Source organism: Triticum dicoccoides, chromosome 1A (assembly GCF_002162155.2).
Source record: "Triticum dicoccoides isolate Atlit2015 ecotype Zavitan chromosome 1A, WEW_v2.0, whole genome shotgun sequence".
NCBI lineage: Eukaryota > Viridiplantae > Streptophyta > Magnoliopsida > Poales > Poaceae > Triticum > Triticum dicoccoides.
In genome coordinates this window covers 561,607,798-561,632,377 of record NC_041380.1, presented here as the reverse complement: position 1 = coordinate 561,632,377, position 24,580 = coordinate 561,607,798, and the positions used below count along the sequence as shown (strand labels likewise).

The 24,580-nt window shown below is 43.8% G+C and overlaps 2 protein-coding genes and 1 pseudogene across 2 annotated transcripts; 1 reads left to right on the top strand and 2 right to left on the bottom strand.

Annotated features, from left to right (window-relative positions):
- The first annotated feature begins 4,690 nt into the window (after positions 1-4,690).
- LOC119290176 (lipid phosphate phosphatase 2-like) lies at positions 4,691-7,340 on the top strand. The gene is made up of 8 exons (XM_037569201.1): positions 4,691-5,203; positions 5,332-5,642; positions 5,756-5,843; positions 5,964-6,073; positions 6,155-6,248; positions 6,367-6,555; positions 6,657-6,716; positions 6,933-7,340. Exons 2-8 carry the CDS (start codon positions 5,397-5,399, stop codon positions 7,118-7,120), a joined length of 975 nt encoding a protein of 324 aa, XP_037425098.1. The 5' UTR covers positions 4,691-5,203; positions 5,332-5,396; the 3' UTR covers positions 7,121-7,340.
- A 2,841-nt stretch (positions 7,341-10,181) lies between these two features.
- LOC119296199 lies at positions 10,182-10,320 on the bottom strand (annotated as a pseudogene).
- Positions 10,321-14,757: 4,437 nt separating this feature from the next.
- LOC119331184 (homeobox-leucine zipper protein HOX7-like) lies at positions 14,758-16,314 on the bottom strand. The gene is made up of 4 exons (XM_037604391.1): positions 16,038-16,314; positions 15,657-15,901; positions 15,495-15,574; positions 14,758-15,399 (listed from the first exon to the last, which is right to left on the bottom strand). Exons 1-4 carry the CDS (start codon positions 16,288-16,290, stop codon positions 15,060-15,062), a joined length of 918 nt encoding a protein of 305 aa, XP_037460288.1. The 5' UTR covers positions 16,291-16,314; the 3' UTR covers positions 14,758-15,059.
- Positions 16,315-24,580: the final 8,266 nt, after the last annotated feature.

Genomic DNA, 24,580 nt, shown 5'->3' with positions numbered 1-24,580 from the left:
CTGAGAATAGTATACCAGACATAAATCTCCCATCCAACATGGGATATGGCTGACACGGAACTGCTACTGGTCACGGAAATGCCGGATCCTATTTGGCGCGTAATGCGCTAGATAGCGAGTCCATTTAAAAAAAAATCCCACCGGTTTTCAGCAGGTTTTACAACCTTTCCTGATCCATTTGTTTATTTATTTTTTCTTCTTTTGTAATTTTATATTTTTCGTTTTCCATGTTTATTTTTATATTTTACTTCCATATTACGACATTTTAGTTTTTCCAATTTATTTTCATTTTGTGATAATCTTTCATATTCACGAACATTTTCTGCAAATTCAAGAACATTTTTTGAAATTGTAAACATTTTCGAATTTGCAAACATGTTTTACAAATTTTTGAACATTCTTTGAAATTATTAATGTTTGTTTTGAATATGTAAATATTTTCTAAAAATTTAGAAGAAAAAAATTTAATTCACGAAAATTATTTAAGAAAATATTTTTTTATATGCATGAGAGTTTTTCGAGTTAATGAACATTTTTGGATTGATGATTGTTTTTAATTTTGTGAAAAATTAAACAATTCCTGAACATTTTATGAATTTACACGAAGTTTTCAAATTCATGAACATTTATTGAATACGCGATCATTTTTTGAATACATTAACATTTTCTAAAAAATCATGAACATTTTCTGATTTCCCAAACAATTTTTACAAAATCGTGAAACTATTTTAAACACGCAAACAGTTTTTCTAAGTCATGAACAGTATTTTAATCCGTGAACCTTTTATGATTTCCCTAATATTTTTTCACAAACATTTTCTTTATTGCAATTTTTTCACAATGTAAAACTTTTTGGGAATACTGAATTAATTTAAACAAGGAAAAGCAAAAAAGAAAAAAAATGAAATCAAAAAATAGGGGTGTCTCGCCACGCCCATGAGCGGGCCCAAACACGCGTGCAGGAGGAGCATGAGGTGCGTGTTCCCTCCTTGTTCAGCGCATAGCTCGCTAAATAGGAGCTCTTGCACGGCATAGTTGTCGTGCCGTCTTAGGGCGTCAGTGAACACAATGATCTAGCTCAGAAAATCATTAAAAGCTCATCTCGACAACCCAACCATTTGCCTTATATGTATGTGGTATGTTTTTCTAAGATCGTGGATAGATTACAATCGGTTTATATTTGGTTTTAGTTAAGTCTAAGTCAATTGATGTGTGCATGTTTATTCTTAACTTTTTTGTCTTTGTTCTAGATTTATGTTTTCTAATACATTAATATATTTGTCAAAGCTCGCGCCAGAGGTGGATATGCATACGACCATGAAACCCTAGCCGTCACTCATCTTCTCTTCCTCTCACCGCCCCACGAGCACATCATTGACAAAGCCCATGTGACGCCGGCGAGTAGATCCTGTTCGGGGACGACTCGATGTTGAAGTCAGGAAGTTGTCATGCTATGGTGATGACTCACAAGTACATGAGACCACAACAATCTTGGAGGGAAGTCTTTTAACCCATGTTTGTTGATTCAACATAAAGGGAGTCAAAGGATGTTTATACGCCTTAAAAATTGAGTTGTCAATTTAATCACAACTGGATAGACAACTTGCTTGGCACAAATTTTTTTGTAACAAACTGATATGATAATAGTAGTAGTGAAATAGTAGGAGGAACGGTGTTGCAGTGAAGTAAAAGATTATAGTAATAGTAGTTGTAAAGAGAGCAACAATGATAAAAAGCGTAGGTATGAAAGTTGATAATGGGTGCTGCATGGATGAAATCAATTATGCAATAGTCATAACATAGAGCGACAACAAACTAGCTCCAATTTATCAATTATATGTGTGGTACAAATGGAAATTTGTTCGGAGGTGAAAGGAAATCAAAACAATGTTGTTGTATGGTATGAAGCATACCTTGTCATACAAGGTTTTACTCAAAAATCCAGAGCTAGGCTATGAAGAAGCATACTCGTCGGTCATGAGTAAAATCAACTTTAAATCTCTCATTATAATGACAGTAAAATCCCAGATAAGCCTATTATTATGGCGCTATGAAAATAGTACACAAAAAAGTACAATATTACCTTACATGGATATCAAGCTTTCTGTGGAACAAATATCGGTACCATATTATATGTACACGTCAAAAGTGTTGAAAGGATCTACAAAAGAATGCATACCCACTTGCAACCCGGGAGGGTTCAAGGACCTTACAACAAAGGTGCATAGATGCAGGTTGAGGAAGACGAAAACACTACGATGTGAAACAATACTGCACTCATATTAACATCATTGTGGATCACCTCATGTCACATTGCCCGTGAACATGTGTTATTTATAGTGTAGTGCCCACCAATAACATCGAGAAGGCATGACGAATATTCCCTCGATATCTCAGGAAATCAAGGCAGAAATTATTGACCACCCTATGAAAAGAGCAAAAATAATTAACCACAGTGGAATGTGCAGATGCCCGTTGCAACTTTCATGTCACAACTGTCGGAAAACCACCACTTTACAAAAAGTGGAACTTTGCACCGAACAGAAGAATTAACAGTGGCAAAAAACATCAATAGTAAATGCTAAGTGGTTTGATGACGTCACCAATCGGCTGGACCAACCCGTCGGGTTGAGTTAGCAAAAAAAGGCTCAAACCTTCCAATTACATTTTACCATTAGTGTTTTTACCACCATCAATTCGTTGGTTCGGTGCAAGTGTCACTTTTTGTAAAGTGGTGATTTTCCGAGAGTTGTGACACGAAAGTGATGGTTCAGTACATTTTAGGGCTAGTTCTTTTGGGCGGCTTAAAAACTAAGCTGCCTCTCACCAGCTTAAAAAAATAAGCCACCCTCTAAGTTTGTTGAGATTTCTAAATTAGTTATTCCATAACTAAGTTAGAAGCCTCAATGAACAATAGAGGCGGCTTATGGAAAAAGCTGAGAAGAGGACGGCTTATTTTTTAGGGAAACGCTAACTATCACCCAGCGGATTCTACCGCTCCATCCGCCGCCTCATACGCACGCCACGCGTCCCATGTGGCCATCACTGTGTATCTTTTTTCCTTCTTATCTTCACTGTGAGCCACTCGTTTCCTTTTTTCCCCTCATTCATCCTCTACATCTAGCTCTGTAGTCACAGCATGCCTCCACACCATGCGTCTCTTCAGTGAAGTATTGATCTCGTCCATGACGAGAAGCGCTCCATGGCCGGTGACTGGTGCAGCAACCCATGGCTGGTCCGTAGATGCTGGAAGCCGGCCACCATGGTGCTGCCTGCCGGCTACGCCTGCGCTAGAAGCCGCCGGACCAGACCGCCCGCCTCTGGAGCTGCATCTGCCGTCGCTCGCCGTTCGATGTCGCCGCCGTCCTGGAGGAGTGCCGACGTTCATGGCTCTCGCCTCCTCGAGCTCATATGCAACAACAAATTTGTTGCAATTTTTGCAACACAGGTCTTGCTGTAGAAAATTAGACGCGGAGGAGGTCTTTTTGCAATTTCTGCAACAAGGGTCTTGTTGCAAAAAATTAGACGCGACAAAAGTTGTTGTTGCAAATTTTGCAACAAGATCTTGTTGCAGAAAATTAGACCCGGCGGAAGATGTTGCAGAAAATTAGACGCGGCGAAAGACGTTATTGCATTTTTTGCAAAGACCTTGTTGCAGAAAATTAGAGAAGAAGAGGTTTTACAATATGGGTCTTGTTGCAGGAAATTGTAGAAGATGAGGTTTCGCAACAAAGGTCTTGTTGCAGGAAATCAGAGTAGAGCAGATCTTGCAACAAGAGCATCGTTGCAGGAAATTAGACAAGATAATTGAACGACTCGTATCACGCAATTGAACGGCTCATGAGGCGGTGGATCTTCTAAAAAAAATCTGTTGCAAAAAATAAAAAATGCAGGCTCGAGTAATTGCAACAAGCAGACTGTTGCAGAAACACCACTCTTGTTGCAAAGGGTGGCTGCTTACGTTACATTGGTAGATCGGACGGTAATTAATGTATCAATCCAATGGTCAGAAAGGTGGCGGATCCTTTTTAAATTTCCGCCGGCGGACGTGTAGCATCGCCCTATTTTTTAAGCTGTCAAAAGAACTGACCTTTACTCTTTTATTAAACTAGCAGATCCTAAAGCGACTCGTTCATATGAATATACTCTTCAAAAACAACTACCGTGTTGAAAAGCAAGTGCGTAGTATAATATATAAGGGCATGTACAATGATTCTATTTTAAGAGTGCCACATAGGATAAATAATAAGGTGGAGGAGAGAGAAATTATAAGAGAAGGCTTGTCTTATCTTATTTAAGAGAAGACAAGAGATGATCTCTTAGCACAATTTGTCTCACCATATTTTTAGGAACAACTAATTATTAAAGATAAGACTAAGAGATGATCCATTGTAGACATATTTTTTTGTCATCTCTAATTTACATGCAAAACTTAAGATAAGACTATCTTATTAACCATTGTACATGCCCTAAACATGTCAAAACGCAGTGGGTTAACCGTTTCGCACGTATGAATGTTGTTTCCTCTCGACGGCGTGTCGACCCTCTACTTGATTGCTCACCGGCGAAGTTTCTGAAGCTGACTTGGCCTTGAAGATGAAGTGTCTGTCGACGCATAATAAATCCCAGATAACGAAAGCATTTTTATCTCCCGCAGAAGATATTGTTTGCTTTACGTTGACGGGTCGCGCCTGGCCGGCGAACCACCACGGAAATCGTCGTCGTCACAGCTCACGAGCAGCGGCAAGTCAGCCCACGACGCGCTCGATTCCAACAACCTGAACCAGTCCAGTCTCCATGGATGGGCCAGCCGCCCTAGCCTAGCCTCGCCTAGCACACCTCCCCCGTGCCAGCCGCTCCCAGTTGGCCACCCGTTCTCAGGCGAGAAAAGCACACGCACGACACGCGAGGAAGCATCATCCATCAATTCGCCGGCGGCGGGCGTTCAACATCGGAGGCAAGCCGCCGCACCGGACCGGAGCCCCAGAGGGCGGAGAAACGCAAAGAATCCAAGAAACAGAGGCGCCGAGGCAAGCAAGAAACAGAGACCGCGCGGCTCGCCGCCGTCAAGCTCGCGGCCGCTGTCCCTGCAGGGAAGGAGGAGGAGGCGGTGGTGGTGGTGCTCTGCTCGTCCCTGACGCCGCCGTTGACTCCGGACCGCCGGCTCCGGCAGGAGGAATCTCCGCTCTTCGTTCGCCCTCCCGTGAGTACCTGTCGTCACTGCACCTGTCATCTACGCACTTGCGGTCTCCGTCTGTCTCCCTCCCTCCCCGCACATGCCCTGTCCACGAATTCCCCGTCCTCCCCGCTAACCCCGGATGGAACCCGCAGGCTCGCAAGAGGATCCTCCCGGCGAATCTATCGAATCCCCCCTCCTGCCCGCGCCGGAGACCAAGATGCCGCCACCGGGACCGGCGGCGGCGGCGCCCATCCAGCTGGGGGTGCCGCCCCCGTACCTGAGGACCCACGGGGCCAAGATGGCGCGGCGGCACATGTACGACTGGATCGTGCTGCTCCTCCTCGCCGCCATCGAGGTCGTGCTCAACCTCATCACGCCCTTCCACCGCTTCGTCGCCGAGTTCATGATGGACGACCTCCGCTACCCCATGAAGCCCAACACCATCCCCGTCTGGGCCGTCCCGGTAGGTACCCCCATCCACCCCCACCTACCATATCTTCCTTATCTCTGCAAAATTTGTTCTTTTTCCTCCGCTGACGAACCTTGCTCGTCGTCGGCTCCGGTGGATGGTTGCAGATATACGCCGTCATCCTGCCGATGCTCATCTTCGCCACCATCTATGTCAAGAAGAAGAATGCCTACGACCTGCATCACGCCATACTAGGCAGGTTATCCTTGCAGTGCTACCATTAATTGTTGTGCTGCAGCAGACTGCAACTGCGTCAGTTCATTCAGAACACTGCTCTTGTCATCAGCTCTGAAAGATGTGTGGTGAAATTTGCAGGCCTGCTGTTCTCCGTGCTCATCACCGGCGTCCTCACCGACGCGATCAAGGACGGCGTCGGCCGACCCCGCCCCAACTTCTACTATCGATGCTTTCCTGACGGGGTGCCGGTGAGCTCTCTTCCGCAATTGCTTCGTCAGAGCTTTCCATTTCTTCAACATCTGCCATGCTGAATCCAGTTGCCATTTCAGAACTACGAGGCGGTCACTCGACAAGTCATATGCCACGGAGACGCGAAAGTCATCAAAGAAGGGCACAAGAGCTTCCCCAGTGGCCACACCTCATGTAAGCTTGGCCACCATCTGCAATTCTGAAGACCATCTGAACTTGTTTGAGTTGCACTGTAGCATGAACTGGTTATCTTTCTAGATCATTTCTCATGTTCATCTGGTATGGAATGCAGGGTCCTTTGCCGGGCTGGGCTTCCTGTCGTGGTACCTTGCCGGCAAGATCAGGGTGTTTGACCGGGGCGGACACATTGCCAAGCTCTGCATCGTGATCCTGCCGCTGCTCTTCGCTGCCATGGTCGGCGTGTCGCGGGTCGCAGACTACTGGCACCACTGGCAGGACGTGTTTGCCGGTGGAATCCTTGGTACGTTCCAACTCCATCAGAGCCGTTATAAGTTCAGTAGTGTCTCCATCTCTTGAAGATCGCACTGACAGACTGCTGATCATGTGGGTGTATCTCTGCAGGGCTGGTTGTTGCTTCGTTCTGCTATCTGCAGTTCTTCCCGCATCCGGCTAGCAAACACGGTACATTTATAATTTACTCTGGATTAACGAAATAGGTTTTCTCCTTGCTTTATATATAAAGCAACCACCACATCCACATGAGTACATTTGTTCTGGATTGTTAGTGCATACACAATGCCACTGCTCTTTGTTCCGCCATTGTCAGATGCACAGAAATGAAGCCCCTTTTCACAACTACAGTATAACTGAAGTGAAATGTTACCTGTTCTGTTTCAGGGCTGTGGCCTCATGCATTCCAACATCACAATCCTAACCCGGAAACTGAGAACCAAGGAACAACAGATGCCCATCAGTCGGTGCTGCCGCATGATCTGTCCGTGGTACAATATGTTACCTCCATGGAGATGAGAACCAATGGCCGAGCGTTGGATAACATGGAGGCTGGCAGCGGCAGAGCTTGGTAACTGAATACGACCACCATGGGGATGGGGGCAGGCACGCACCATCAGAGACATCAGCTTGTAGGTAGGTAGGTACTAGTAGAACTCTTGTTCTGTATATGTTTCTTGTAAAGACAAATAAAATTGCGCGATTTGGTTCGTGGTCGGACCGAAGTAGATCTAGTCCTTGAGTTTTCAGAATCAATCCATTGATCTAGTCCTAAACAAGTGCATTTTCTGTTCATGCAAATGCAGTATATACTTTTGCTATCACTTGCATCAAAATAAAATAAGTATTTTGTACATAACCTAACATGTTAGGAATTGACTAGCTGCCCCAAAAGGGAACGAAGAGGGAGTTAACTAGTGCTCATATCTTTTCGAAAAAGCTTATGCAACCAATTGAGGGGATGCGATTAGTACATAAAAAGCATTTTTGTGGCAAATACAACACATAGCCACCCTGAAAAAACATCACATAGCCACTGCTATTGTGGAATTTAACAAAAAACCCGACTGATTTAGGGGCATGGTCTGATCGCTGCCGTGTTTTGACAACCTATTATGACTGGCGGGGTCCACATGTTTGAGCTAAGGTGGTCAAAAGTATGACAAACGATACATGTACACATATTTGAGCATTTGGCGAATGAAAAAGAAAAACAGCGGCAGGGATATTTGTATATGGTCTGAAGGCATTACTGTAAAAAGCCTCGAATGTAAGCGAAAAGATTAAATAAATCAATGGAAGGTGTGTGCAACCAGAAATTGCAAAACCATAAATGAAAACCTATCTGATTTTTCAACTAATGATTCATCTGATGAACAACTCAAAGTTTTTCACCATTCTAAATATACTGCCTGATATATGAAACACTGTAGTGTCCGAGGTCCCAGATTTGTGATTCTCAGCTGGTCATTTCCTCCTCTTTTTTCTGAAGGAAATGTGAAATGCGGGCAACAGCTACTTACTAGTAAACAAATCGCATTCAAATTTGATATACACATATGGTACAAAAAGAATGACATCCATATGCTAAAGCTTAACTAATATTCTATAGTATGAATGTGTCCTTCTGTAGAATTTAACTTTGCAAATCAGAGAACATCATTCTCCATATATCATAAAATGATGACCAATATATTCATGACAATTTTGGACAAAATCATGGCAGTACGGCTACCTACAGGTTTTACCACAAACAGGTGCATTGCAAATAGGATGATGATAGACAGATTCAAGGACCAAATCTGTTTGTAACATTTTGGCGTATTGGTCTACTTATTTATTTTGGACCGCTGCAAATAGGCTAGCCCGCTTCCGAAGCAAAATAAAAATGTAACTGTTGGTTTATTTGTGAACATTCAACATTTAATGGAGCTTGGAACGGCACCTTTACAAGGTCATAAAACAATAACAATTCAGAGCAATCAATTGTATGAACAATAAACAATAACCAATTAACTAATTCAGGCCAATGAATCTTATATGTGAGTACTAATGGAGTGTCGAAAAAATATCTTACATTATGAGACGGAGGGAGTACTGAGGTAGCAGGAGAGCAATAATTGCTAGAGTAGCATTAGTTCAGAGCTATAAGACTGAAATAACCCCTCTGAGTATTACAGTACAGAAAAACAATTTCTCAAGTAGTACAACCTCCATTCCTAAATATAAGACGTTTTGGAAGTTTAAATCAAACTGGAACAGAGGGCGTAACTACTATCGGTTCAAAGCAACAACAAACTGGAAACCAAAGCATAACCCAGACATGAATTTTTGCTCGATTATGGAGACATACCAGACATGAATGGCTGTAGGTTTCCATGGGATACAAAGGAAGGTCTGACCTCGAGCTAGAGAAAGGACAACTTTATATGGTTCAGCCTTGCTTAGTGGCAAACTCAAGAAAAATATTTCTGGTTTAGCCCTGCCACGGAGAATGTTACATAGGCTCCTTGAGACTCCATCTGGTTATGTATTACATGATTCCCCATATCTATCTCAGTTTCAAGGAGGTTTTGGATTGCTTTGATGTTTTCTGAAAGCTACAATTTGATGCAACACTTATCATTCCTAAATATCCATAAGAACAAACTGCAAGTGAAGGATGTGGGCCAGGAAGATGAAGACAGTGGTGATTTAGTAGATCTAAAAGACGTCACATGTCTATTTATGTAAAGCTAACCACAGCATCATCGTTGCTTATGGGTAGAATTGTTTTTACTTGATCTCTTGAAACTGAGAATTGTTTACTTGATCTGTTGACACTTGAGATATGGCAACTATATCAGTATCATCAATATTGATGGGCAGCCCCCTGGTGTTTGCAAAAGCATCCAAAACCTTCTTCAGAAGCCTGGCTTCGTCAAATTCTCCTTTCAATACCCTTCAAGAAAAGATTCTCCTTTCAATACAATCAGGCTGGAGCACCGGACAAGGCATGTTATTCAGAATAGGGTGTTGTGGCAAACCTCTAGAAGCAAAGTCTTCAATAATTTTCTGTAGAACATCTACTATTCATTGATTGGATGTTCAGATTTCAGATCGCGTAAGTGTTTGCGTCGACGTTGGATGGATCATTTGCGACAGCGAGCGCGCACACGTGTCGCCGTCGTCGGCGGCATGTGAGCACCCAATCAAAGCTTCGAGTGCGAATATATGCTACTCTAGTGTTGTAGCTGGTCGTCCACTTCAACAGGTGTAAGCCAGACCTGGCGCTGTCAACTTCCTGTGTCTCTCCCCTTGTCTCGACGTGCGTAATCGCCAAGCTTATCTTATCTTACAATGCTTGACATTGAAAAGTGTGTTACAAAAGATGCAAATAGATCATTACTAAAAGTAGATGAGAGAGATGATATGTTTTTTCTAAGAACAGGGAGATGATACGTGTATGTTAACCAAATATATCAATACATACCCTAGGAGCATGACTATGGGTGCTCCTTCCATGAACTAAATCACATAATACGGATCGACGACAAGTTGGCCGTGAGCCGCCACCTCGGCCGCGCATGGCGGCGTTGGCGGAGGACTTGAAGCCGCCACCACCTTAGTTTGTGCCCTGGAATAGCGCCACCCTTTGATCGAAGTTGCTCATCTGAGCATACAGTTCATCAAGGGTGACGGGCTGAGTGCGGGCGTCGAGGGCGGAGACGAGGGGTTGATACTCCATGTCGAGGCCGGCCGTGATGTAGGAGATGAGCTCGTCGTCATCGAGTGGCTTGCCTGCAGCAGCAAGCTCGTCGGCAAGGGAGCGCATGTGCGCGAAGAAGGCCGCTACCGACTGGTTTCCCTTTCTGTGCGTTCGCAAGTGCGACGCGGATGTTGTTGATGCGGGACAGCGACTGAGACGAAAACATGTTCGCCAGCACTGTCCAGAGCTCGTGTGCATGGCAGATCGAGGTCACCTGCACGAGTACCTCCTTGGAAAGATTGTTCAGAAGATAACCAAGTACCTGCTGATCTTCCCGGAACCAGATCGGATGAAGGGGGTTTGGTGTGGTCGCCTCCTTCCCGTCCTTGTCCTTGGTGACGACGGTCTTGGCTGGTTCCGGCGTGGTGCCGTCAACATAGCCATAGACGCCCGCGCCTCTGAGCTGCGGAGTGATTTGTGTGCGCTAGAGGATGAAGTTTGTGCGGGTGAGCTTCTCGGTAATTTGGCCGGTGAGGGTGGAGTTGGATGAGCTGGAGGATGCCATGGCGGAAGCTGGTGCGATGGAGGGCTAGGGCTAGATGAATGGAAGAGTTAGGCTCTGATTACCATGTGAGAAAGGCTGGGAACGTCGTGCCTTTGCCAGGGCCGACGGCTTCGTGTTTATATGCACGGTCGCAACCTCCCTGATAGCGTACAAGTTGTTGGGATTACAAACTTGGAGAACAAGAGATAGACTAAGAGATAGATATCTAGTTTAACAGGAAAATAAACCATAACAGATTTCTAGTCTATCCTACGCTAGAAGCTTCGGTTGTTAATCCCTTGGCACATACGATGAGGGCTGTCACGTTGTCTAACAATATGCACCTAAACAAAGGAAATGCAAATATAGGGCAGTAGTGTATTTACAGACTTGAAGTTGAGTAACGACCACTCTTTTCTCAGACAGTAGCAAGTCACGAATCAAAATGGGTTTATAAAGCGGTTGCGGCACAAAAATAATTGGGCCTTCGGAGAAATTTAGATCGCACAGAGGCTTGGTCTACCTTGAGTAATTGTCACCTACCACAACAGGTGCACTGTAAATAGGATGATGGTAGACAGATTCAAGGACCAAATCTGTTTGTAACATTTTGGCGTATTGGTCTACTTATTTATTTTGGACCACTGCAAATAGGCTAGCCCGCTTTCGAAGCAAAATAAAACTGTAACTGTTGGTTTATTTGTGAACATTCAGCATTGAATGGAGCTTGGAACGGCACGTTTAGAAGGTCATAACACAATAACAATTCAGAGCAATCAATTGTCTGAACAATAAACAATAACCAATTAACTAATTCAGGCCAATGAATCTTATATGTGAGTACTAATGGAGTGTTAATAAAACATCTTACATTATGAGACGGAGAAGTACTGAGGTAGCAGGAGAGCAATAATTGCTAGAGTACCATTAGTTCAAAGCTATAAGACATCCCTCTGAGTATTACAGTACTCTCTCCGGTCCTTTTTAGTTCACATATAAGATTTGACTGAAGTCAAGCCTCGTAAAGTTTGACCAACTTTATAGAAAAAAGTACCAACATTCACAATCTGAAATCAATATCAATAGACAATGTTCAAGAAAGCGGTAAGCGTAAGCGGAGCGGAAGGCCACAGCTTAGAGCAATGGCTGCTTAAGCGCAACTTAACCGGGATTAAGCGTTTTTTTATTTGGCCAGAATTTGGCTGTTTCTGAATAATATGCACAAGAAAACATGAAATATAGCACATAGGTAACTGAAAATCTGAAATAGCATATAGGGTTGAGGTTCAGTGGTTCACACACCACAACAAATAGCCAAATAACACATAAGGATAAGGTTCAGTGGTGGTTCAACAGCAAGCATAAATGCATACTATTATCTTAGAGCATATAAGATAAATGGCAGCAGCAGCAGCAACCAAACAACAGCAGCAACCAAACAGCAGCAGCAGCAGCAGTCAAACAGCAGCCCCATCCCAGCCCAAGCAGTAGTTCAGATCCAGTCCGGGGACGAGGAGGAAGAATGCATGGAGCTGAGTTGGATGCAGAACAGGAGCATCTGGACTGGAGCTCTCTTCTCCCCACTCCCCTTCTAACCCAGTAAACCCTAGCCGAACAGGCCAGTATTGGGCCAGGCCTTTATACCCACCTTTTACCTCCAGTCCGTGGCCCATTCCTTGCCTTTTGAATGCTTAAGCGCGCTCAGCGACCGCTTAGCCAGCGCTCAGCGCTAAAGCGGCCGCTAAATCCCGCTTTTTTTCGCTTAACGCTAAAACTTCCGCCTAGGGCAGAAGCGAAGCGTTTAGCTATCGCTTAGCGCTTAAGCGCGCTTAAGCGGCGCCTAAAAACGCTTTCTTGAACATTGTCAATAGATGTGTCATGACTTAAAGTTTCATATTGTATAACTTTAGCATGTCAGATGTTGATATTTTTTCATATAAATGCGGTCAAACTTTGTGAAGTTTGACTTCAGAGAATTCTAATATGCAGAGTAAAAAGGACCGGAGGGAGTACAGAAAAACAATTTCTCAAGTAGTACTACCTCCGTTCCTAAAAATATAAGACATTTTGGCAGTTTAAATCAAACTGGAACAGAGGGCGTAAGTACTATCAGTTCAAAGCAACAACAAACTGGAAACCAAAGCATAACCCAGACATGAATTGCTCGATTATGTAGACATACCCGACATGAATGGTTGTAGGTTTCCATGGGATACAAAGGAAGGTCTGACCTCGAGCTAGAGAAAGGACAACTTTATATGGTTAAGCCTTGCTTAGTGGCAAAATCAAGAAAATATTTCTGGTTTAGCCCCGCCACGGAGAATGTTCCATAGGCTCCTTGAGACTCCATCTGGTTATGTATTACCTGATCCCCTATATCTATCTCAGTTCCAAGGAGGTTTTGGATTGCTTTGATGTTTTCTGAAAGCTACAATTTGATGCAACACCTATCATTCCTAAATATTCATAAGAACAAACTGCAAGTGAAGGATGTGGGCCAGGAAGATGAAGACAATGGTGATTTAGTAGATCTAAAAGACGTCACATGTCTATTTATGTAAAGCTAACCACACCATCATCGTTGCTTATGGGTAGAATTGTTTTTACTTGATCTCTTGAAACTGAGAATTGTTTACTTGATCTGTTGACACTTGAGATATGGCAACTATATCAGTATCATCAATATTGATGGGCAGCCCCCTGGTGTTTGCAAAAGCATCCAAAACCTCCTTCAGAAGCCTGGCTTCGTTAAATTCTCCTTTCAATACCCTTCAAAAAAAGATTCTCCTTTCAATACAATCAGGGTGTCATCTGCGTATTAGAGCACCGGACAAGGCATGTTATTCAGAATAGGGTGTTGTGGCAAACCTCTAGAAGCAAAGTCTTCAATAATTTTCTGTAGAACATCTACTATTCATTGATTGGATGTTCAGATTTCAGATCGCGTAAGTGTTTGCGTCGACGTTGGATGGATCATTTGCGACAGCGAGCGCGCACACGTGTCGCCGTCGTCGGCGGCATGTGAGCACCCAATCAAAGCTTCGAGTGCGAATATATGCTACTCTAGTGTTGTAGCTGGTCGTCCACTTCAACAGGTGTAAGCCAGACCTGGCGCTGTCAACTTCCTGTGTCTCTCCCCTTGTCTCGACGTGCGTAATCGCCAAGCTTATCTTATCTTACAATGCTTGACATTGAAAAGTGTGTTACAAAAGATGCAAATAGATCATTACTAAAAGTAGATGAGAGAGATGATATGTTTTTTCTAAGAACAGGGAGATGATACGTGTATGTTAACCAAATATATCAACATCGCTATACATACCCTAGGAGCATGACTATGGGTGCTCCTTCCATGAACTAAATCACATAATACGGATCGACGACAAGTTGGCCATGGCCATCAGACACATCTCAATGCCCCATGGCCTGACCCTTGGCACAGTCGCCCGGACCATCCCCTTCGTGATCTCCTGTCTAGCCAACAGCTTCGTTTAGTCTCTTTTGGCCATGCGACAGTGCACTTCATTAATAGTCCTGACTTTCATATGTTTGAACTAAAAACCTAACCCTCTGCATATTCCGAGTCCAAACTATATCCCTATATAGATAATCGACATAATTCTAACGTAGTGTACACTTAGGTGACAGGTGTGCGGCGCATATCCAACTTGATGCTGACGGCGTCCGGCGGGAACCCAGAATTCCATACATCAGTTTGATTATTTGGCCAGTGTTGCTACACGTTGCATGCTCCCTCTCGTTTGTTTCTTTTTGCCGGCAATCACGCAACCACCAAGAGAAGTTTCATAACTGGCAAATTCTCCTACACATACGCATACGTAGTGACAGTGATACAGCCTCAATGATTGTAATTTGCAGAGGTCCGCATCATCAATTTCATTGTTATTTTCAGCCAGCATGCAGAGTCATTAGGTCACAGTTAATGTTTAACCAGGAAATGGCATGTGCTACACTGTGACTGGTACACAAATGGGAATTAGAGATCTCCTGACAATTGCCAGGATGACACCTCTACAAACCACATCATTGATCATATATTTTACAAAGCCAAATCAAGTTTCCAAAGTCAGCCACGTAATAGCAAATTCCACACCTACCATAAGCGAGCTTATCTACCGTTATAAAACTGGCTAAACTATAGAGTTTACAAAGTAGATGCATACATGGTTTTCGACTCCTTTCTATGTATGTACATCACTGCTGACAGACTATTTACATAACTTAGGCAACATGAACGGGCCGGCCGGGCTAGCCAGCCACGTCACAATGTCGCCGAGGGCTGGCGGCAGAGGGGGAGCACCGGGTGGCTGACGGTGAAGGGGCCAAAGTGAGGCCTGCCGGGAAACAAGGTGGACACCGGCGACGGTCCCGGGGATGACACGGCGGAGACTGTGGAACGGGTGGTGGCGTCACATGATGAGCCCGCTGGGAGCACCGTGCTGAACCCAGACAGGTGGTGATTCAGATTGTAGAGCGGATACGGGGCACGGGAGGCGCGCAGCTCCGCCACCTCCCGTTGGAGCTTACGGTTCTCCCGTGCCAGCGCCTCGCAGCAGCGCTTCAGGCGCTCGCAGTCCGCCTCCGTCTGCTTCAGCTTTGTCCTGTGAACGACATGATGTTAGATTTCCTCGCTCTTCTGTTTTGGAAAATGGTGACATCAAAAGGGAAAACTATTGGTGTGTAAATTTTGCTATACCTGGCTCTTCTGTTTTGGAACCAGACCTCAACTTGGCGTGGTCGAAGGCTCAGCCGGTTGGCTAAACAGCTCTTTTGTTCCTGGATATATGCCGAATGAATCCAGCTATATCATCCACTTATTTTGATCGATTAGGAAAATATGTAGGCAGAAGGTGCATACTAGGGTTAGCGTGCTGTGCTCTTTGAAGCTACCCTCTAGAAACGCAGATTGTTCCTTGGACAGCCTCAGTTTCTTCCTCACCCTTCCACCTCCATTGTCTTCATCCTCTGAAGCTTCCTCATCAACTCCCTGTGTCACAGGAACCTCCATATGCATGGACGGCGGTGACAAAGACCTCACTATCGATGCTCTGCCATCCACCGGAACAGCAGCGTTCACATCAAACCCGCGTGAATTCGCACTCGCTGTACAGAGAAAAGACTCATCAGCATACAAAGAATTTTACAGACAGACGCTACGAGCACATGCAACGTATGGACGGCCCTACTGGGGGAACCGATCAATTCAACAGCTTGTTCTGCAGGATTCTCTTCAACTCACCTGTTTGTGAAGAGGCTTGGCGAAAAGGGCTTGCTCTGACAGGCAGTTCGCGGCATGCTTCGTCGCTATCTTCTTCTCCCTCCGCAGTTTCTATGCTTATCCTCTGGTTATCTTGGTCAGCTCTTTGGGTAGCCGTTACTCGTAGCCCTAGCGCAAGGTCGTCGTGGTCTTCTCCTTGGCATGTCGCCGGCGCAGGCATGGTGCTGGCCTTCACTGGAGCTGGAAGATCGCCTAGACTAAGCTCAAGCTCCATGTCAAGGAAAGGGAGGGGTCTTGGAGTGATGAGGCGAAGAGGAAACAAATAGCAAGTACCACATATATAGAAGTGGTCGGCCAATCAAGTAAGTAATCATCAGTTTGACAAAATAAACTCAAGCATGATTAAGTATCAGAGAACACGTTTGGATTGGATTGTTATCTAATGCTTGTCCCATCAACCTCCAATATTATATCATGTCTCCTTCTATTCCAATAATTTGAAAAATATTTTTTATAATGCTAGGCTAAGTGTGCAATCTATTTGAACTTTGAAACTACTCTTATGGAGAGGATTAACTAGAGATTCATATTTCAACCGAGGTCCACAAAACTATCACTTTGACATTCAAAAATAGGAGATTCTCAGAGGAGCATGATTATGAGCTATTATGACATTTGTGTTTCTCCCACACATTAGGAAGCTTTAAGACGTTTTCTTTTCTTAAGGCCTCCAAGAAAAGGCATGGTTGGAAACCAAATATTTTATGCAACTAGTGCAATAGAAAGCTAAAACGCTTTGTCTTTTCTTAACAAAATTACTGGTTTTGCCCTTCCAAGAAAAGGCATGGTTGAAAGCCAAACAATTTATTCAACTAATAGAGGATTATCATTAATTTGATCAATAATTGTGCTCTGCATAAATAATACAGAATATGCTTTGTCAAAAGATTGCTTGGAAAGTTATCTCTCCTTAAGAAATGATAAGCTTATCGGTAAGAGACAATTCTTACTGTAACAAAACCCGTACAGCAAGGCAGAATGCTCACTGAATTTATCACACTGACTGCTACGGCTGCCTATGGAAATAGGAGTAGTTGGTATCGTGATGTCCATATGTCAAAATCTGAGCTGCGATCATCTTCAAGATGAGGTGGTCTAGATACTCCACAAATAAGTAGCCATGATATGACTATCTGGAGTCTAATGTGTGGATAACATGTAACAAACCACTTTTTCAGAAGTTGTAAGAACCACTACACTAGGTAGCAAGTCCAATTGTGTAACAGATGTCTACATTTCTAGAGTGGCCACGGTTGGATGACAGATTGTGTAGCAGTTGTCAACATTTCTAGAGTGGCTAAGGTTGGATGAGCGAATTGGAAAATATCTTTTTCCGAGGATATGCAGGGAGAACACACAAGTTAATTAGTACAGGATACAAGCAAACTCCAACTGCCTACAACCTGAGGGCGATGAGACAAGATGCTCTGGTGACCCCCACGAGAAGAAGTTGTGTTTGCAGTCATCATTGATCTTCTATATTGTGTGGCAGATTACACCTTGCAGGTGAATCATTTACCAAGAATTCTGCGACCATCCTTTTTTCCCTCTGAACTTGACAGGTACAGATTGCAGCAGATGGGGATCTGCAGATGCACATGTGCAAGATTAGAACTGCTTCCAAGGTGAAGATCCTTTCCATCTCATTAATCTGCAAGGGAGACCTTACCAGGGTTTTGTGTGGAAGTGCAACCATTTCCATCTGAGCTTCTTATTTTGTTCTGAAGTGTCCAATCAAAATGGCTACAAGACTTGGGCAAGTTTAATCAGTATGAACTATGAAGCATATCTTGAAACTTACAGCTCTAACAGGATCACTCCTACAGACAGTATATGAGTGATGATCCCCATTGAATTTGCCCCCGTGCATAACTATTATATTGAGTGTGGGGCCATGGGCTTGAATCTTCCAGTTTTGACTCCAGTCGGACAAGATTCTGGAATCTGGATCATGATGATCAAGCAGCCTATATGCACATGAACTCTCATTTCTTATCCATGGGCGTGCCCGTCTCCAGTGGCAAGGATCAGCGATTATAGCGACAAAGAACGGTTCTTTGTCTGTTTGTCGTAGTTGCAACAGAAAAGTTGAGGACTTTCTCTTGCAGACCTTAACATACACCTAAACATTGCTTTCACTAAAATTTCAGCCATAATCTAGTTTGACAACTAGACCAGTAATATGTGTAAAATATTGTTTGAATATATATTTGGGCAGATAAAGTACAGGGAAGGCTGTTCGGCATGGCCAAAGGTACATATATACAAAGGGCAAACTGCCTCTTGACAACTTGTAGATTTGAAACTAATAATGTACAGGAAAAGTGAATGAGCTGAGGTCACCCTTTTGTTCTCACAGAATATTTAATTACAAAACTGATTAGATTTCTTTGCAGATAGACATGATACGACTGTTTGATTTTGGGGAACACTTTGACTCAGTTGAAAGGGCGGATGAGTTTTATGCAAAATAATGTCTTTGTGGAATATAAGCTTTCATAAATCCTTGTTATGGTTAACTAATTTAAAATATTCTCTGACAACAGAAGTCAACTAATATATCATCTATAACTCGCTAACCAATAGCTTGCTTTTTAAGGAATCGCGGACTGAAGCAACAACACTAAACCCTGGAACAGTACTTACTTTTCAAAATCCGGGCACGTCAATGGATCTTTAGGTTTTAAATTTGTTGTTGAGAAGTTCCTGATAATATTTTGGTGTTGCTAAGTAAATTTCTGATAGCAAAGTGTTATAAAACTGCATTTGGGGTATGAAAACAGCTACGGATCAGAATATAAATGATTCGATGGCACATCATTGTGTGCTAGAAACCTTCTGCAGTTATATTATGAAACAAGCCTCCCAGTTACAACAATTTATCGGTAAGAAAAGGATCATTCAATGAATCATTAGGAGAAAGGTTGTGACATCTATCCTGTGATATTTTACTATGTATTGGAGCAACGTACAGCTACCGGGAAGTATGAAAAGTTATTAAAAATTCATAAAATACAGTGAACAAATGAAAACAATAAACCTCCATAAGTTTTTTTGACCAGAAACAACACGACTTTGCTGTGTGTATTTTTATTGTTTTTCAAATATAAATGTACAAGGAAAAGAAAGAAGCAGAATAAAACCTACAACAGGGGTCTGAGCTAGCCCCAAAGAGGTAAACAACGAAAAAACAAGCAGAAAGCTCCACTGACTAGCTCAGGATACATGAAAATGGAAACAAGGCCCTTAATGGATTTTTTTTTACCCAGTTCTAAAAACTGTTCCATCTCTTTCTCTTCGAACTATGCAAGATCCACCGTAGCTCCTCTTTAAACTTGCCTCCGCTACAAATGAAAAGAGACTGTGAATGTCAATCCAGTTGCCCGAGACCCCATTTAAAAGAACAACAGTTTTGGAAGTCGTTAGCAGAGAAATCATCCACAAAACCCACCTGCTTATAAGATCCTCATGTTCTCAGGATGGCAAATAAAGCCTCCCATGATACGGCGTCAAACACTTTGGTGAAGTCAAGTTTGAGGACCAAGGCTTTCTTCTGTCTTTTCCTGCAAGTTTGTATAAGGTCCATCGCACACAGGAGGTTGTCGGCTATGGATCTTTTCTTGATGAAACCAGGCTTTTTCGACAAAGATGATGAAACCAGATTGATCAGTAGCCACCAGCAAAGTGATTAGATCCTGAAGCCTACCCGCCAAAAACCTTTGTAATCCGCTTTACAGAGCAGTTAAAAAGGGAAATCAGTCTGAAATTGCTGGGGGGTAGAATCATATTCATATATGACATGTTAATTCTGTTCCAGCTGCAGAGACCCATTGAAGAATGGGTCAAAGAAAATAAACATGTCTCCTTTGAGAATATTGGCAGAAGTCCTGATAAAGCGCAGAAGTGGAACCATCCAGAGCTTTTATTCAGCTACCGATAAATATCTCCAAAGCAGAGTGAGAGCCTGGGACACTTACAGTACACATCAATCAGCGCGTCGACCACCAACGCGCCTCACTCCGCAGCACTTCGATATGCATACTCATGTTCTTTCCTGCCGCCAGTATAATGGCAAGCGCAGAGCAAGCACTGACAGTACTAGCTAGCCCAAAGCTGCGTCCCCCAAACGAGACATGTTTCTCCTCTCCACTAAAGAACATAAACTCTTGGTCCAATTCAAGCATGAACAGGCTTGCATCCGCTAAAGAACATATTGTTTCTCCTCTCCACTTACCTACCTAGTGCAATAATCTAGCTAACGCAACAATAATTCCCACCATATCCATGCGGTAATTTTCCATCTTTCAGAACTGAGAAGCGAGCAGAGCAATGATCTGAATAAACTGACGCGGTTGTAGCCTGCAGGCTGCGGCAGAACGCTAGTTGCAGTGCAGGAATAACCTGCGTGCTTAGTGTGACGTGATGCAGGTCGTAGGCATTCTTCTCGACGTAGATCCCGGCTCACCAGCCCGGTGACGGCGAGTACCTGCGTCCTTCCGCCAGCAAGATTCGATCAATCCACGGTAAAAGAATGTCGAGAATCACGCGCGGAGTGCGTGGGATCCGTTCGAGTTCAGTGAGCAGCGGAGAAGAGCACCACCGGCGGCCACCGTGAGAGGAGGAGGAGGGCGTGGGGGTCGCGCTTCGTCTCGTCGCCGTCGTTCCTCACGCCGGAGACTCGTGCAGCAGCGAGGGGATGCGCGCCGGAGCGGGACGGGACGTAGGCCGGCTCTGCTACGGGTAAGACCAGCTGTGCTGGATCGCTTTTGGTCCCACATCATCGATTTACAACGTTCTGCGCCGATTTATAGGAGTTTTTTCTCTGCACAACTATCATCAAGTAGCAATAGAGTAGGGTCAGGGTGTACTGTATCTTGAATCTACTTCTTTGATCTTCTTTTCTTTTAATGCCATTAGCAGAGGGCGGTTCCAAGGCTGTTAGAAGAATGGCTTTGAAGCACCGATTGAAAAAAATGTGTTGAGGGGGTTACATGTGGAAACTACGGGGATGATAAGCTAGAAAAGCGAGGCTTCATGAATTTTATCTTGGAACCACTTGAGCAATAGCTTGGCCATCTGACAGTAATCAGTGTGTGAAAACTGCTAGTCTCTGGTTCATGTTCCGTTGAAATGCCCTGCCGTGCAATGAACCATTAATTAATCATAATGCATTTCAATATTCTAATCAAACAAGCAAAGTGGCAACACCCTTTGGGCAGAGAAAACATGATAAATTTGGTTATGGGCCAATAGCCAGTCATGGACATGTAAAAGGAAAGCTGCATGTAGCACAAAGCATAAAATGCTTCCACTTTACAAGCAGGAGAAGCTAAGCAATCCACTTCCAAGTGATGCATACATAACCCTGTATTTTTCCTGAACATATAGCGGTTATCCTGCAAGTTCAAATATTAGCAATTATGGTTATCCTGCAGTGAAACAATTGGATTCAGAATCTGAAAATGGTATTCAGAAAATAGCTTTGTTGTCTCAGCCTTATTTATTTTATGTTGAAGATTAGTGCTGTATTTGCTGTCCTTCAGTTTTGTTTTCCTTCTAATGCTTAATGCTAGTTGTCTCAGCCTTATTTATTTTATTGAATCCAGAGGTAACGGCAGGTGTTGGATCAACTATTTGGCCATGCTTGGCTGTTGATATTTCGCACATTATAACATCATGCTATCTATTTTATTCATTGCAGGTTATGACCTAACCCACACGTAGCAAAGGCATGAGGCAATAAAGGGGATTCACTGGGAATCTATTTGGATGCACTTGCGTTTTTGTAGATGGATGCACTGCTAGTTCACCCTGTAGTTAAACTTGATGGGTGGGTGCAGCAGTGTCTTCTGTTTTGCTCGATGCAAGTTATTGCCACTTGCCAAGGTTTCACTCTGTCTATTGTAAGTGAAATACAATAAAACCGAAACCACTCCAAAATTTTGCACAAAAACTAGTTCTGAAAACCCATGTGCTCTTTTTTTGTTCAGAAGGAGAGTATGCTGATAAAAATTCAGAAGAAGGGACCCTTTAAAACAACTACATGAGTTGTTGACGAAAAGTGAGCTTGCTGAGGTGATTATTCGTAACATGTATTTAGCTTTCCTCTATGTATTTATCATCAGTCCTAGTGGAGCATGTACTGTTCTTTCCCTCAAGAGAGGTACAATTTTTCTTGCAATAGTGGCGATATATGATTTAAATAAAGTCAGAGAACCCTTAAAATAACCTTGCTATTGAAATCCCAGCATCACTGACTTGTCAAACCTTGCTATATACAGATTGCAGTTTAGTTGTACGATGATTCTACGGAAGATCATGTTGACTGCCTGTGAATTTAAAGAATTCATCGTCACATCAATCTCCATTTCTTTGTGAATCTGACGGCTTATCTTGTTTCTCTCAGGTAGTACATCGTGGCTGAGGATATAAAGCAAAGGCCAATGTGCCATGTGAGATCGGCCGAGCCGATGAAATAGCATTGACAGAGCTTATATCCAGCGGTGCTTTGAAGGACGCTAGTGTAGTAGAACAGATGTGAGCTTGACTTGCTCATCTGCAGGTTCCAAGAGACGATACAAAGAGCTACTGGCTTCCTGCTTGACTGCAAGCAAGTTCCTGATATACTTGTAAAGAACCATTTGAGTTGTTGATGCTGCAGCAACATGCTAGTTTTGGAATGGGATTCTATTGCCGGGGCATATTTTTGGGGCATTGCCAAATGCCCATGGAAAATCCAGCCGGGTGTGAACCGGCCTGAACCGTCAAGAGTTCATCTGGACCAAGAAGAACATGACGGCACCTACTGGAAATTAATGCGTAACGCCAGGTGTGTTTACAACAACAAAAAGTGAAATGCAGCCGGGAATACATGCGAGGATGCAGATCTCGAGGTGAGCGTAGCGAGCATATATGTTTTATGTGGCATCAATCAAGTAGTCCTGTGCTTTGAGACTCGGTCTATCTGCGTAAACAAAATATTTCCACTGTTAGTTGTTTGGATGTTATGTAGTAGCCAGCTCAATTTTGTGTTCTTTTCCCAAGTCCGATCAAATATAATACGTATGCAGCAACTAGCAAACGTTGGTTGGTATATACGTATATCATTCTTGTGATAGTTGAAGAGAAGAATTCCTGTCAGGGAGAGAAAAGGCTTTCATCAAAGAAGATGAGATAGGAAGAGCATATGCTTATCATCTTATATGATTGCTCATACACTGACAAATTCTATTGATTCCCCACCACCACCGCCAGTGGCTGCTGCTGTTTCCCTCGAGCTGTTCCTCCTCCCACCTGAATCTGCTGGTTGGCACCAAGAGGAGATGATGAAGATGGCCTCTTCTGCCTGCAGGACGCCCCTGCTCCTTTTCCTGCAGGTGGTGCTGGAGGGCCGAGGGGACAGACGGGCAGTGGCCGCATGTGACTTGTTGTCGCCGGAGCTGTACGGCGGCCGATGCGTTCTTGGCAAGGATGCTGGACGTGGGGTGGTGGAGGCAAGGATGACAATGTTTGAATTTGCAACGGCACGAACATGCAAGGAAACAAACACAAGAGGCTACTAGTCTCTGAAGTCTGAACCCAGCAAGCCAAATTGTTCTTCCTCGCTTCACAGACCTAGTTCAGGTTCTTAAGTCACCCAAGCAGCATTAGCACCAACAATCAGCATCACATGCATATACTGTACCTGAAATAATTCCTTTTCGAAGTGGCTGATAGTGCAGCCTTCCATGAGGGGGAGGGGGCGCGCGGCCTGCCCTGGCCGCCCCTCCTCTTCTCCACTTTGGGCCCATGAGGCCCATTAACCCTTGGGGGGTTTCGGTAACCCCCGGTACTCCGGTTTTATCCGAAACTTCTCCGAAACACTTTCGGTGTCCGAATATAGCCGTCCAATATATCAATCTTTATGTCTCGACCATTTCAAGACTCCTCGTCATGTCCGTGATCACATCCGGGACTCCGAACAATCTTCGGTACATAAAAATATATAAACTCATAATGAAACTGCCATCATAACGTTAAGCGTGCGGACCCTACGGGTTCGAGAACAATGTAGACATGACCGAGACACGTCTCCAGTCAATAACCAATAGCGGAACCTGGATGCTCATATTGGCTCCTACATATTCTACGAGGATCTTTATCGGTCAGACCGCATAACAACATATGTTGTTCCCTTTGTCATCGGTATATTACTTTCCCGAGATTCGATCGTCGGTATCTCAATACCTAGTTCAATCTCGTTACCGGCAAGTCTCTTTACTCGTTCCATAATACATCATCTCGCAACTAACTCATTAGTTGCAATGCTTGCAAGGCATTAGGTGATGTGCATTACCGAGAGGGCCCAGAGATATCTCTCCGACAATCTGAGTGACAAATCCTAATCTCGAAATACGCCAACCCAACAAGTACCTTTGGAGACACCTGTAGAGCACTTTTATAATCACCCAGTTACGTTGTGACGTTTGGTAGCACACAAAGTGTTCCTCCGGCAAACAGGAGTT

Excerpts from the sequence above, each read along its gene's own strand:
- LOC119290176 (XM_037569201.1), top strand. The coding sequence starts at position 5,397 with ATGCCGCCACCGGGACCGGCGGCGGCGGCGCCCATCCAGCTGGGGGTG. Across the intron at positions 5,643-5,755 it reads TCCCCGTCTGGGCCGTCCCG|ATATACGCCGTCATCCTGCC; the intron begins GTAGGTACCCCC and ends GGATGGTTGCAG. Across the intron at positions 5,844-5,963 it reads CCTGCATCACGCCATACTAG|GCCTGCTGTTCTCCGTGCTC; the intron begins GCAGGTTATCCT and ends TGAAATTTGCAG.
- LOC119331184 (XM_037604391.1), bottom strand. The coding sequence starts at position 16,290 with ATGGAGCTTGAGCTTAGTCTAGGCGATCTTCCAGCTCCAGTGAAGGCC. Across the intron at positions 15,902-16,037 it reads CCAAGCCTCTTCACAAACAG|CGAGTGCGAATTCACGCGGG; the intron begins GTGAGTTGAAGA and ends TTCTCTGTACAG. Across the intron at positions 15,400-15,494 it reads TTCCAAAACAGAAGAGCCAG|GACAAAGCTGAAGCAGACGG; the intron begins GTATAGCAAAAT and ends TGTCGTTCACAG.